Source organism: Monomorium pharaonis, chromosome 2, assembly GCF_013373865.1.
Source record: "Monomorium pharaonis isolate MP-MQ-018 chromosome 2, ASM1337386v2, whole genome shotgun sequence".
Lineage (NCBI taxonomy): Eukaryota > Metazoa > Arthropoda > Insecta > Hymenoptera > Formicidae > Monomorium > Monomorium pharaonis.
This window is the reverse complement of record NC_050468.1, coordinates 29844972-29861448: the sequence shown is the minus strand read 5'-3', so window position 1 is coordinate 29861448 and position 16477 is coordinate 29844972. Positions and strand designations below refer to the sequence as shown.

At 35.2% G+C, this 16477-nt stretch overlaps 1 protein-coding gene and 1 non-coding gene across 2 annotated transcripts in view; one reads left to right on the top strand and one right to left on the bottom strand.

Annotated features, from left to right (window-relative positions):
• LOC105837892 (PH domain leucine-rich repeat-containing protein phosphatase 2) overlaps positions 1-16477 on the bottom strand; it is a 90564-nt gene that overhangs the window by 32272 nt on the left and 41815 nt on the right. Inside the window, exon 5 of the mRNA XM_012683055.3 lies at positions 12171-12406. Coding sequence (XP_012538509.3) covers positions 12171-12406 — 236 coding nt within the window. The remainder of the gene's footprint in view (positions 1-12170; positions 12407-16477) is intronic.
• LOC114255555 lies at positions 15282-15443 on the top strand. Its single transcript, XR_003626812.1, has one exon. It is a non-coding gene; the product is annotated as a U1 spliceosomal RNA (small nuclear RNA).

Here is a 16477-nt window from a genome sequence, read left to right as displayed (position 1 = left end):
TCACTTCTTGTCTGAAAGAGACATTTTTATGACTCGTTTCATTTTTAAAATCAATCTTTATCAGTTTTAAACTATGATAATTTTATTATTTTTATTAATTTTTAAGTGTTTTTATTATTATTCTGTTATTTCTCTTTTTCTCTCTGTTATTGATTTTTCCTTAATTTTCATTTCTTATTATTCTTTTATATATCTACATACATTACTATATATTATATGAGAAAGGTAACAAAAAGTTCGCGTATAGTTATATTTCTGCAGGATTCTGCCGTATCAACATAGCGTTTCTTCTTGCTTCAGTCTAACTTCCTCGTTTCTCAAAAGATAGTGTTACAATCTCTGTATTTGATGATTATATATTGATAATTAATTAAATATGTTTTTTCATATTATTTATATAAAAATATATTACATTAGCTATATGAGAATATATTTGTCTGCTAAAAGAGGTTATATTTATCTCTATCTTTTATATTTATTTTTCTTATTTATTTTTATTTATTTATTATCACATAAAACAAGTTTTTGCATAATAATTCAAATGTTAGAGTCTTCAAGTTAAAAAATCTTTCAAAATTTGAATTTATAGAAAAGAACATTTAAATTATTGAAAAATTATATATATGTACGCTTATTTATACAAGTTAAATACATATTGAAAATCTGATAAATGATAATTTGCACACATGAGAAAGATGTCAGCGCTTATTTAACAAATTTCTAATTTAAGAAGATACCTAATTACGATTTAACTATCACAGAAGATTGTATTGCTGTAAAAATTATGAGTATCATTGTAAGTTGTCATTTATATATTGAGAAGTTAAATTTTATTTTATTTATGGAAAAACCGTTTATGAGACACAAGTACATGCAATTATCGGCGTGGTAATACATGTTGATAAGTTTCAAAGGATCATCGGGACATTCGGTGAACATACAACCAGTGCATCTGTGCCGTAAACGCGTTAATCTCACCCAATGAACCGAAAAGTGATGGTTAATACGGTTATTTGTCTTATAGAAATTGATCCAATATATAATTTTCGAAGGGTGTTTAATTAATAATACAAAAAGCAGGAAGTGCAATTTTTTAGTCAAAGCGCGATCTTGGTGCTTAATATTCTATACCATTTATTAAATGGGTCGATAATTATAAAATTGTTTTAAATACAAAATCTAAAGAAAGTAAATTTATTTCATATTTAAATGTAAAGATAAAAATGCAACACAAAATACTTATGGCATAAATTTATTTCTTTTAGATTTTTTTTACTTAGATCACTTTCGTAATTATTGACTAAATATATTTTTCAGTTTCATAAATAAATATGAAATATATTTCTTTTTATATATTTAATTATATATAATTATGTTTAATAATTAATACAGAAATGTTATTTAAGCATTAAGATCCATTGCGACCAAAACATGATACTTCTTTTTTATAATATTTACGCAATATACGAGGTTTTATAAATAAATCAATAAATAATTAAAATTGCTTATAATTGCAAATTCTTGGTTGTGCATAAAATTATTTAATATATTATAAAACTTAAAAATATGTATGTATAAATGTAATAAACATTTCGATCGTAATTTAATTTTTTATTTTTTTTTAATTTCTTTTATTATTCACATATCGTTCTAATATTCAACTTATTATTGTTGTTAATAATGGCGTAATTAACACGAACGATCGCGACAGTGAAGCAATTAAAAATACACACCGGAGTGTAAATAAAGAATAGCGAGCTTCAAAATCTTTCTTTTGCAAGCTTTTGATGCAACAAGTCAGTTTATAATTCCACAGTCTTCTCACTTGCACCGTGAAAGCGCAAAATCTTTTTGCAATTTCATTTACGATTTCTACGCGGCGGTCCTCCTCGTCGAGAAGCGACCTCGTGTCGCGAACGATCGGAAAATCCGGATCGGTCGATCACGGATCGTGTCGCTTTTCCGATTGACGCGGTAATGCGTGAAAAACCATCGAGATGTTTCCCCAGCCACCTGCGTCATTTCCGATGAAAAACCGCCGCATTTAATGAGTCGTTACCGCACGATCTCGTTAGTCGGACACCCGGTATGCGGTGGACTTCGCGCTTGGAAGGGGATTCTTCCCCCGTAACGAGAGCATCATTATCGTTGGCTGCCGTTCTCGCAAACCTTTTTTTTCTCCCCTTTCCCCACGGCCTGCTTTTCCACCTGAAGAAGTTCTACATCGTTCTGGAAGGATCTGCAAAATCAGGTGGAACGAGAGACGCTTCTCCTGTTTCGCTCGTCCTGTTTTCTCTATACTGTCTTCCTTTGTGTCTCTTCTTCCTCTTTGCGGCTAATACCAAAGTTTGTAGCTTTTTATGGGGCTGGTTTTGCACAATGTAGTTTCTGCGACAATGTTTTTCCGTCGTTGTGTCCAGGGAAAAAGACTCGAGGAAACTAGAAATGCGTCTCTTTAATCTTTAGCGACGAAACAAATCTTGACACGACGATCGAAAGGTATCTGAAGACGATTGTTCAATCAATCGTGTGCAATTAACGTTAAACGTTAAACGTACACGTTAAACGCGTCATTGCCGTCGTTTTCCCGGCGAAATTTTAAAATCAGAGAAAGTCGATGAATAGAAAAAATATTACGGTTCATAACGAGCGAAGCTTCACGTGAGAACTTAATAAAGCCGCGCCTTAATAAAAATGTCTGCTTTGATCATGGCCGGCATGCGGCGCTTTAAGGGTCCTTGGAAATTATTTTGTCGGCGAAAAAAGAACGATGAGGTGGAAGGGTTCGTTCGCCCTCGGTGTTTCCCCTTTGTGACTAACAAGTGGAATTCATGTGAACGCACGCTCGGCGCTACGGTTTACTCTTCGTGAAGATCTTTTAAGGGTAAAAATGGGACGTTTGTGGGGGCGAGAGGGCGCGAAGGATGGACAAGATAAACCTGTAGATAACAATGGTACTTAAAAAAATATGTTTCATCGGCAACGTTTCGTGCGCGGTATTATGCGGTTTTATAAAAAATAAATCGCGTTGTAATTCGTTTTGTTTTATAGTCACTGCTAAAAGTTGATTATCGTCGAAGAAATGTCGGATTTTCAAGCTACCTTTAACTGAAAAAATTTGACTCGATTCTAAATTACAATAAACGAAATAAAAATAACTTTTAAAAATAACTTCTTGACCAACCTTTGGTTTAATAGGTGTCGTTTTTTTAACACGAGAAATTATAATTGCAGTAAAGATCAGTGGTTTTTAACTACTAAAATGTTGATATACGCAATGTTGATTATTTCTACCATTCGCAGCTTATTGTTTAATATTACACGTTAATAAATGTATTAAATATAAATTTTGCAGTTTTATAAAACAGATTTAATTTATTTGTGGATGAAAAATGCGGGATATCCTGTGTTTTTAGCGTGATCATAATCGTATCTTTTATTGACTTTGTGATAAATATAATGGTTTGTATTCCAGACGATTGAACTGAAGTTTCTCTCTTTCTCTCTTTCTTCCACTCAAGAATAATTGAGAAGCAATCTATAAAAGGAAGGAGAAACACAGGGAAAAGCGAAAATAGTGATGCGAATGTTGCAGGTAGCAACTTTTGCGAAGTGCTTTTCAGCGATTAAGGCGAAACTTTCGCGATTTACAGTGGATTCCAAAGAGAGCCGCAGACGGTCCAATCGAAGATTTACGGCTAAAATCGCTCTTTGAACTTTATATCTTTCCTAATAAGTTTCAAAATGTAAATGGCTCGGAGTATCGAGCGTGCTAGTTTAATTGTGCCAAATAATAAGAAAAAAAATTATCATCACAAAAAAATGCGATAGCACTTTTATCGCACCAATTATTTCTTTCACGTGGCAAATAGCTTTTTATGCATCATATATATAACGTATATAAATCTCTAAATTTACTCTTCAAATTTAAAAGTAGAAGTTTTAATGTTCAAAGTTATTTGTCACTTTATTGGAAACGACTGTTTCTCAAAAAGTTACTTTGGAATAATTTATTACGGTCTTTACGTAAGCTAAGGTGTTACCTTTCTAAATTATTTCCACGACGGGAGGGAAAATGGTGAATTAATACGCATTGCCTGTGATATTATTTCTTATCCGGTAGCTCAAATAACAAATGTGTCAATTTGGACCCCTTCCGGGTTCCCCGCGGGGGTCCTGGTGATAAATGCTCAAAAACAGTCAGCCCTAATTTCGAACCCCTTGCAAGGCTAATCGCCGCTATCTTCTTCCTTCGAGGCAGTTCCCATTTCTGGGTGCGTGAGAAATTAGGACAGCGCTTTTATCCCTCGAGCCCGATTTTTCTCCCACGTTATTCTATTCCTTCACCCTTACGACCACACGAAGAACCCGTTGGATGTGTGAGAATCCGCGCGAAGATAAAAATTCTTCGTGTAACGAAGGTGAAATCTCTGAATCATTCTCCTCGCGTTTAACGATCGGTGACCGTAAAAAAATCGCGCCAACTCACGAGAAGGGAGAAAAGAGCTGCTCTCGTATTCACTTCATAATTTCGTCATGTTATACGACCTACGTTTATGGCGAGAGAAGTTAATTCAGGCTCGCATTACGTAATGTGTAGAATTTCGCATGCGAAATTTCAATGTATTAAACACGCACTTGGTACTGATGTAAGAGTAGATTTGCGTATTTGTAGCGACAAAAATCGACCCATGATACAAATTACGGTATTAATTCCACGTAATAACACTGCAGCAAATGGACTCATTTATAGTTTCATGTTTGTGAACACGGGTTTAATAAAGCGTATACGTATTACATCCATGCTGGATGATGAATCAAAGCACGAATATACGTAGAGTTTTAATGTATTTAATGCTTATTCTATTTAGTGTAAAACAATTATAGTAGTGTAACGTAGAAGACTGAATTACGATATTTGATCATATATGTGGGATACAACATAATTGGGATAATCAAAGTCGCTATAATAATCGATTAATTAAAATTATTGAGTTTTACGTGAATTAGAAATTAATAATTAATAAATATCATGTTGTTTTGGATTTACAATATTACAAAAAGAAATACCAAAAAATGTTAATGTTAACAATAGGTTGTCTAATAAATAGAATTTTCTATTAAAACCTTTTTTTTTTTTTTTTTTCAAAAATACCGTGAATTTAAATCTCAAGTATTGTAGAATTTGACTGTTTTTATTTGGAAACATAATTTTATTCTAATAATTGTATTAAAATACAAAATAATCCGAATGCTATACATTCATTTTAATTAATTTCTTTATCAAATAATTAATCACTCGATATTTGTACGCGCCTCTCGAAATCAATCAATTAATGTTAAAATAACGGTATTAAAAAATCTTCAGGCTATTATATTCCCCCACTTCGATGCAAAATCAAGGACAGTGCCATTAACCATTGTCCGGGCGCCTTTGATCTATTAATTTCTTAATGAAGCAATTAATTATTTGCGCTTTCATCGTAACAGTCATCAAATCGTCGTCGAACGAGATTTATCTTTACCGTTTCACGCACCATATAGGTGATGTTAATTAATCTTCCTCGTTGTCATTCACGATTTCATCGTAAAAAGCGAGTACCGCGAGATTAATCACCCATGCCGTACGGCAATCATTCCTCCAATCCACTGCCATTCCCAAGCCTCTTATAATTTCCGGTTAATGATACGTTGAATTTTGCTGCCATATTATCGTTGAGCGAAACGGATTACGCGATGCTGCGCGCTGAACAGTTTTTTGCCATATAATAAACAGCACACTTTTTCTTCAGGATAAAGGAAGTCGTGCGTCGTTCCAAAATTAATTTTAATGGAGATCGATTTTATACAACAGTGCACTCCGCGTTATTACACAAAGTAAAGTAAGTAATTAAAAGATATCAACAAAAGCGCGGAGAGAGAAATTTTTCTGTATGGAAATATACTCTGTTACTATCGCACGGTTTTTTTTTCAAAATTTAATATTTTCTGTGACAGATTTTTACACTCTCTTGAAACCAAATTGATGAATCGATCTCTTGATTGAGATTTTGGCTTAAACATTACAAAAAATTATTTTAAGTTAATTATATTACGAATAAAACTTAATAAAACAGAACTTGATTGATTAAGTTATTATTTTAGTTTATCAGTTTAGATATTAATTTAAATTGAATAGAATAAAATAAAATTTGGTCACTTCTTTCTTCCTTTCTAATTTTTACAATTTAGACTTAAGTCGTTCTATTACTTTTTTCAACAGCTTGCACCTCGAAAATTAATATCTCTGTTTTCAAATAATTTTTTCTAAATTAATCTAACTTGTATTTGTACCATTGAAAAAAATTATTGTTGGTTTTATTTTGAATATTGACGGTTACATTAAAATAAAATGTAACCATTGCAAATACATTGCAAAAACTGGTAATATCTTTGATGCGACAAGAGCTCAACAACCATTTCTGTTTATTAAATTGTTTTTAATAAAGATCGATTTTACGCGTTAGTTGTGTTGCAAATGAAAATCACGGTATTAAAAAGTTGCAGCAAAATATATTGCGAGAGACAATTTTTTTTATGGGCATACGCTGACAAGGGCATTGAGGTAAAATAATATTTATTTAGTTATAAATAATGCCGGGATTATGCTTGTATGGTAACAACAGAAACGGTGCGCTGCAGGGATTATCTTTGGTGTATTTCCAAAATGTACAGATAGAAATGATATAATGTCATTATGTCAGAAATTTTCATAAAAATCGATGGACTGCATGGTCAAAAAAAGGAACTCGATGAATAACGCAATTTTAGGACACTTTGTATAAATAGACTCTACAGATATCTCATCCGTGATGTTTAATTTTAGCTGCGGATACAGCGAGCACGAGGAATACGATTAATTAATGAGACGATGACACGTAGCCCGGCTGCAGCTACGTGGTGCATCGTATCATCGTGGTCAATGCGTTCTGTTGACACGCGTGAACGCATCTCGCATAGAACGCGCGGATAATCAGATTGGAAAGTATCATCCGTTATATCGACTTGTATTTGTTTATTTTTCATTTTTCCCCTGTTGTTTTTGCCAAACAGAGCAGTGTGATAAATTTACCTGCGCGACTGGAATGTCGATCGCTCGTCGTCGAGCGAAGGTAATCGAATATTTGGACACGTCGTTATTAATCGGACTTCGCGTTTTAAATTTCGCGAATTTAATGGACCCTTTATTGCATAAGCTTTCAATTTTTGTAGAAATTTCTACATGCATGTGTCTGGGTATGTGCGTGTGTAATTTTATATATTTAACGTTAAGTAATATTGCTCTTTCTCATAAAAAAATAATATAATGTGATTGTTTATTCTTTAGACCTCAATCTAGATTAAAATTTTTTAAATATTAGTAATTTTGCAAAAAAAAATCCTATAATTAAAAATTAGTAACAAAGAGACGTTAATAATTAACGTTACACATATAACGTTATATAAAATAATAGTTTCAAAGCTAATAAAAAAATTCTGCTTACTTCTAACTTAATAAAATATTTTTTTTTTTCAAAGATAATTCTTTTACATACAGAAATAAGCAGAAAATCAATGATTATTTATTTACTGAATATTTACTATACAAATGTAGAACATAGAGCGTATATACCGATGAATGGTATTCAATTATAGCTATAAATTTAGTTTATGAAAAGGAAACTAATCTTATCAATAATTTAATTAATATTGAGTATTGCCGATAAAATCGTTTGATTTAATAGAGAATATCGAATAAACTGTCAAAGCAATAAATACGAATAGCTGTATCAAACTTGTCATAGAGTCGTTAAAAATGTTTCGCTTCTATTAAGTAAATAATGAAGTTCCACTACAAAATGTCACTGTCCACTCGATCGTGTCATCGGCATATTCAAGAAAATTGTTTCATTATCTGATGTGTGCTTGAAAATAACTCAGTTTGACGCAAGCAAATTCTAGTGAATGCTAAATAAAGAACAGACGATAATACCGTGAATTAAACGATAAATCCGTGGTTATATTCTCGTTTTTATAAAAAAAACATTATGTGTAATAAATAAACGTTCTTCTAAACTAAAATTATACCGAATTCTTCATTATCATTATTTTAATTTTTTGTATTACAAATTCTTTTATCGTTCTCGCTTCATGTATAATAATTTATTTAAAAAATCACATTATATACACAAAACACAAAAAAAAAACAACTAAAAGAATTTGGAGTTCAAAAGGAAATAAAGATGGTAACAAGGTAATAAAGACGTTTGCTAGACAATTTCAGTACATTCACACTTTTTCGGCATGCACAAATGTTTCTGAAAATATCTTTAATGCAAAATAAAATAATAAAACCGGAGGAAAAATTTTCAAAGGTCGAAAATTTGGACTGACATTCCGGAAATTTCGCCCATCACTCACCGTGGGACAATACATTAGCGGAAAATTCGGACGGATTAAACGTGATCGCCGTGCATCTGGTCGATGTAATAACAGCATGCAGGCTCGTGGTAACAACGGCGATGCATTTGCGCCAACGGAGAAAAGCGGCAAAATACTACGCGCGTTGAATAATTCAAGGTAAACGGAAGGGAGAAAGAGAGAGAGAGAGAGAGGGAGGACACGCCACATGGGAAAAAGAGAAACAGACAGTGTAGGAGATGGCCGCGTCTCGTATTTGTACAACTGATCGCTGAATATTTAGCAACGTGTTTACCCGAATCATGATCTCGCGTTTCGGGCCGCGTCACGTTCGCATTGGCTTATACAGTGAACGAACGCCGCCTGCCTGCTCGCTCGCTCGTCCACGTTTCTCTCTCTCTCTCTCGTATAATATGTTAAAACTTCTCGCGAGCTGCCATTTACCTCAACTGAAAAGAGTCCGACAGCGCAAATGGAAGAGAAATAGGTGCGAAGTGAGGCTATTCCCGAGCGGGGTGGCTCTCCCGCGGTGGCGGTTGCAATTTTGTAAATAACGGTTTTACAATGGAAAGAGAGCCAGCGCGTTAGTTATCATATAGATTTAAAACGCACTCGTGACGCAACGCGTAATATTCACCAACGCGGAAATACAATCCGCGTTCTATGCCGAATTGTTGCGTCGGTCCCGGCTGATGCGCGCTGCACTTTTAACTATTTTCGCGAAAAAAAGAGTCAAATCATTGGGGAGATTTGAATGTTGCGCCGTTTTTAAAACGTCAGAGGGGAGACTTTGAAGTCCGTTGGATGTTATGACGGTAAGTCGTACTGAAAAATATACACATTTTCGAGACCGCGTTATTACCACTCCGCGCCTTTCGCGTCCCCGGGAAAAATGGGGGGGGGGGTGAGGGGAGGGAGGATCGATCCGGATCGCCGATAATGTCGCGATCGAATGTTGGCAACCGTTCGGTCATAACGGTATGAAAACAGCCCCTGTGTACCCTCGTCTCTCTTATCTTCTCTCTCCACAGCCTCTTTACCCCTCCTCCCCGTCGCATTCGGATATTAAAGTTTGTTCATCGTGATTTCATATTCAGGATGTGCCTCTAGGCTAATGTTTGCATCATTCTGGATTCTACTTGCTAGCCGTTTCTTCCCCCTCCCCCCCGTCCTTCATCTTTCAGCGCCGGACCGTATCCCGCAGCCCCAACCTCTCCTTTCCCCTCGCAAATGCTGTCGCTGTCGTCTTTTCAGTCGCGGTGCCGACGGAAATTTGCGAGATGAAGGGGGGCACAGATTGTCCTTTGATTTCGCTTTAACCGCACACCGTCAGAGCTCTTCGGGGAGCCCGTTCTGCGCAGAGTTATTGAAAATTAAGTGTCTATTTATCAACGTGAACAGAATCTTTAAAAAATTCATAACTCTCCTCTTTCGCGGTGTACGCACACGTAAAGCCTCTAATTTTATGTATACAGACGGTGTGATACGCTTTTAATGCACCGAGAGAAATATTTTTGTTAGATTAACAAGGCAGAAGCTACTGTAGCGAATAATTTGCTGATGTAGGACAGCAAATGGCTCTGTTGCGGAAACAAACGATTCATCACGTTTGATTTGCTATTGTAGCCATTGAACTCTAAGCGGACAAATGTGATTTGTATCTCAGACAATATATTTCTTAAAATAGCAAACGATGAGAAACGATTTGCAATGGTAATTGTTCCCTCTAAGCAATCCTCGCTTTTGTTTTGGCAACCGAAAGCCTTTTCTCAGCGCGGAGCTAATTAAAACGTACAGCGTATACATTTTATACGGCAAAGTGATGCATATTTGTGGGACGTTGGATTGCTCTCGTCTATGAGGGAGGGGGAGGGGATGTATCGGACAGCCTTCCGTTGTCCTTTTTGTTGCCACGATGATTCCATTAAAGCCCATCAAAACGCCTGTGTTTGTCCTCATTTGCATCGCACACCGCGAGTCGACAATACACAATTCTAATTCACTGCGCTGTGTCCTGTCGCCTGCCGTGTAACGACATTATCGGGCACCGCCGCCGTCCGTGCCTTCCCCCGTCCCGCCCCCGGCATAATTTCCATGTTGTACTCTGTTCGCCGCTTCTGCATTGACGTTCCATCTATTCCTTTCCAGATATGGTTGGTATGCTTTGGAATATTACCTATTCGGAATATTACCTCCGTATGACCTATTTGCACGTATATACCAAAGTCGCTTTCGTGAGGGTTATTGGGGTCGGGGGAAAGCGCGCGCGCTCGCGGTACAAAGACGCCCAGAATTCAGACGGTTATTTACGCGGTATTTCTGAAAAATAGAATTCTTTACTTCCCGTAGCGCACACGTCCTTATGCATTTTAAATATCAACTTGCGTAGCGTCAACCCGTGCCGGGTCCCGTTTATCTTCGTGCACATCGTGCAAGATTCAGCCTGTCCGAGCTCGTTGCATAAGAATCGTTCATTTTCTCGATGGAGTTACGTATGCCAAAAGAGAAGTTCGCGAAAATCGGTTTCAGCTACAGGAGCTGAAACTTTAAGGCGAACTGAAATTGTAGCGCAAACATCGACTATGTACGACGACACATCCTCTTGGAAAATGGATTTTCCTATTCTTATTTCAATACGCGTCACCGTGGGTCGTCTTCTGTGTTTATTTATAATTGTGTAAAATAGTAAAGTTTAACGCTATTAAACAATTGGACTTTTTTTCTAAATTGCAGCAAGACGGATAATTTATGCGGTGTAATTTGACCGATTAATTCGACGAGTATATCCAAAGTAAAGAACACATTTAAAAGAAATTTTGTGTTTTTAACACAATTCATATGTTCCAATTTATCTACTTAAATTTGTGTGTCAATTTAACATAAAGCAAATGTGTTAAAGAGAAACACAAATAATATGTAAGAAATTAACATAAAAATTTAACATTTAGACGGTGTCAAGAACCGAATTTTATGTTAAACCAATATATGTTTAATGTTAAATGTAACTAAAATAAAATATTTCAACGTTTGAAAGTAGTTATTTACAATTTTTATAAAATTAAAGTGTTAAATTGACATAATCTATGTATTAAAAATATTGACGAAAACCAATAGGAGAATAAAGCAATTTCTTTATGATATATGTCATTTAACACATGATAACTTTTACAGAGAGGAAAGTAACACAATTTATGTTCGCTTTAACATGTAAAATATGTAACCAAGAAGTTTTGTATTTGCATATAAATTGTGATATTTTATTCTCAAAAATAGTATTAATTTAACATACAAAAATCTAAGAAATATAAGATGTTAAATTAATATAGAATACTGTGCATTAATAATAATGTATTCTCAAAGAAAATGCTAGAAAAGATGAATAATATAATTTTTATATTATTCGAAATACCTTAATTCCTTAATATAATAAAATTTGTATAAATATTATTCACATTGTGTAATTAGAATGAATGTTAGTAAATCATTATAAATAAGAATATTCAATAAAAGAAAAAAAATTATATTTTAAAATATATAACAGTTATTCCTGTTTCTAAAAAGTTGTCACGTTGTTAAATCTTACCACCAATTCAATTGATTCACTCGACTTGGCATTATATTTTTTGTTTTAAGACAACGTCCCCGGACGTTTCTAGCACCTCGTCGTGAAATCGTTGCGAGAAATTCTCTCTCGATTTCGTGCGAAAGAACAGAGCGCGAGAGTCGTTTACCGTTTTGATCCAGCCTTTCCAGAGGTCTCGATCCCAGGGATGATGGAAGCCCAGATACAGATGCCTGGTTTCACGATGGTGATTCTCCTCGGGGTGTTGGCTCACATGGCACTGTTGAGTGACCCTGGGAAACCCAGTGACACGCAAAACGAGTTTGCCCAGACGTGACGGCGCATAGCATACCGCGCCACCTCCGTCGCCTAGCTCCATCCATTCTGCTCGCGATTCCGGACAAGCTGGGGAAAACGCATTTGTCTCGTTATTTATCAGCCCTTTGATAAATCGGGAGGATCGTACGGTCGCGGCTGCGGCGCGGCGCGGCGCGAGAAGCGTCACGGGGAGATATCGGAAAAACGCGAAGCGGAATATTTTCACAGATAATAATAGCTTTCATAGAAAAAAGGGTCTAATCTAAATGGGAATCTTATTTTTTTTATAACCTTTTCTTTTTTTTTAATCAAAGAAATTTCACAATCCCTCCGGACTCTACGGTAACTCGTCGTGCGCAGTTTCTCAATTCAATGGGCTTCAAACTGAAAAACCGTCCGGAACTGTCGACGCGGACCGACATCAAAGCGACTATCATTTCTCTTCGTTTGTACCGTCGTTGGAAGTGATCGTAACGTACAAACAATTTTTGACAGGTCGAGTGCGCGATACCTGACCGTCCTTCCGACATCACGCGTACCTACCGGCGTGCACTTACTCGCTTTAACACTTCGAATTTCAAATTCTACAATCGAGCTGTACCCGGGGCGCGTTTCAGACGTCACGCAACCGCGGACGGGGGGAGGGACGACGACGACGACGACTCCATTTCTTGCCTCACGAGAGAGAGAGACCATCAGCGCCAACGGGGTCTAATTACGTCGAGCCACGCCGAGAATGCCGGACGGTCATTGATATTCCGATGACGGCCGGTTACATTCCACGGCGTCGGCTTTCGGAGAACATCCATCACCGCCGACTGGCCCGTACACGCGCGTACGCGCTCCCGCGAACGGAAACGCCATCGGGTATTATCGAATTTTTGCCCCCGTCTGCCCGGGGGCAACAGACGGGGGGAGGGGGAGAGGGAGGGAGAAAAACAGACGCTTCCGGCGATCCGATACAAAATTTATCCGGAGCAGCGGATCACGAAATACCGAAGAGCGCGACGCCCTGTCGGCGAGCGGATACTTTACGCGATCGAGGAATTAACGTTTTCGGGCGGGGAATCTCTCTTCCTTGTTGGAGGGAATCTTAAAAGGTCTGCGAGCTTTCGTGCTTACACGTATAAACTAATAAATTCTGAAACGTTAGATTCATGAGATTCTTGGATTCTGTAATCTGTGTGAGTCACGAAGTTTGCAAGATGGGTTTAATAAAAATATTTATCTTTGTTACCTTATTATTATTATTATATTATATTATATTATTATTATTATTATTATTATTATTATTATTATACTATTACTATCTATATTATATTATTAATAGTAGTGATGGCTAAAACGAGTGATTCTGCAACAGAGCCCCATAATATATTTAGATTATCTTTTCGTCTTTGCTCTAGCACGACGAGACTGAAAGACCAAGTCTTATCTTATGTAATCCTTATCCTCAGCTCGTGCGAACATGCGTCCTCATGTTCGGTATTTTCCGCATACGCGAATGCATAGCGACCGAGTTGTTAATAAAATTTGCTCTTCGAAGGATATATCAGAGTCGGTACAAATAAATGTATAACGTATAACTAAATTATACAGTATTATATACAGTAAAAAATTTTGTGTTTTCTTGTTAAAAAATATCCTGATTAAAACTTTTTTGTTAAAATTTAACATATTTGCTTGTTACTTTAACATATTGCTGTTGTGTTAATTCAAGTAAAGTGTTAAATTAGAATAACTGAAAAAAGTGTAAAAGTAACACAATGTGCACGTACTTTTAATTTTACACAATAAATATGTTCCTTATTATTAGTGATAGGATTTATCTGTTAAAATTGACAGAAAAAAATGTTGAATTTACTTTATAATTGAGTTTTAACGAGGACCAATTTATTTTTGAGGACTTTACTATCTATCCCGAGATGGCGCATTTCTCGTGAAAAAGGTATTTACCTAGTAGGCGAATAAAAGGGGCTCGCCAAGAACAGAGAACCAAGTACGATTGCATTCACATATATTATAATATTGAACTGATTCCAATAATATACACACATAAAATTTTTATCGATGATCCTGGAACAATCTCCATATGCAACTGTAAACAATTTTTTCAGCATTAAAAAAATAATTATTATTTAACATATATAATATATTAAATTAATATATATAACGTGTTAAAATAATATTATAATCATGTTAAAATAACATATATATAATATGTTATTGTTGTTACGTTAACATTATTATAATGTTAAAGTAACATGTTACATGTGTTACTTTGACATAATTTTTTCATTAAATTGTTAGATAAAAATTATGTCAAATTATAAAATTTACATTTATTTTTATTAAAATATAACATAATATTTATGTTGTTCTTTAATATATGCTCAATATGTTAAATTAACAGAAAAATTTCTGTGGACCGTTTTGGACATGCGATATCTGTTAAATTTAACACAATTTTTTTACTGTGTATAATTGATATGAATGATAAAAGTAGAATTTTACATTTCAAATCAGTTAATCAATAAATTCATAGAGAGAAACAATAGAACTGAAACTGTAAGTCTATTATATTTTTTTATGTTTATTATTTGACATAGAGAGTAGAATTCTTTTCAAGCCAATTAATTAATTAATTTAGAGTAAAACAGACCGAAAGACTAAAAAAACATTTATGATTTTTTTTCTAATTTAAAATTACTTAAAAAGTTAGTGTAAGTTCGCGTTAAATGTAAATAATGACATGATATAACACGAAAATACATATAGATTTATTGCTAGAGGTGGGGAAGAAAGCGGGACGAACCGGTTGTGTGCGACCAGTTTCGATTTAACAACTAACTGGTGAACAGTTTAGTTGAGCATGTGGTCGCTACGCGGTGCGTATGCATAGTTACTTGTATGTAATTTTTCTCTACTAGCCAATATTAAGGGGCTGCAACGTGCCGAAAGCATACTTACCTGGCGCAGAGGCTACCGTGATCAGCAAGGCGGTTCCTCCAGGGCGAGGCTCTTCCATTGCACTACGGTTAGAGCTGACCCTTGCGAATACCCCTAAAGTGGGTATCTCGGGCGTATAATTTTTGTTGTCGGGACTGCGTTCGCGCTGTCCCGGAAAGATTTAATATAAACAAAATATTCTTTCTTATTCTCGATCTACAATAAAGATTTGACTAACAAATTGACTAACTACAATCGATTTTTATTAAAAAAATATTCAAGTAATTCGTCAGTTTCTTACGGCTTAAAGCATAAATTTTTATTATGTATTAGTACCAGGGCTTTTGCTTACAGCTAGGTTAGTGAAGTGTCCTGAACTGAGGGTGACAATTTTATGTAATCCTCGTATATAACAAAAGTTACGGACGTATTATTCTATGTGAAAGATGTTTAAACAATTAAATCAAAATAAAACTATCTCTTATAAGTGACTTTTTAATGGAAATGTAGTATCAAGATGTGGAAATGTAGTATCAAGGAATTGAATTAAATGGCTAGAAAAACTCCACTAATTAATTTTAGAATAAAATAAATTACATGGTTTTGTTTTAATGATGTAAAACAGATTAACTATACATTTCTTTTAAAAGAATCTTGGAAATATTATATACGATACGTACATATAAAGAATTTATATATAGAAATGTATATACAGAAAATTTTTTAAAAATTGTTATACAAAATTTTCTTGTTTAAAAGTGAGATTGATTGTCGATTATGCGTGCACCCTTTCATTATTGTTGCGTTTGGTCTTGTCCACCTACTGTGAGAAAATTAACCACTGCTTGGAGACATATGAACATGCAAATGTGAAGCACAAGCACTGTCACGTTGTTACGTCATCACGAAAAAGAGAAGTCTTACTTTTAGAGCTTCGTGACAGGAGTGGTCGATCGGTATCTTTAACATTCCGCGGCGGAGTGTACATACATTGTGACTGCTCATACGTCTTTCTGTCGTGCACCGTTAAATGTGATCATTCTTTTATTAGTAGCGATTGAGGAACGAGAACAGTCTTAAATGCGGGTAAAATTTAATGCTGAACGATGAATTTTTCAACGATTTTTATTTTATTCGGAAATTAAAAATATAAAGTGCAATATTTGTTGCCATTCTGTGAAATGCGAAGCGGGAACGATCGTGTTTTCT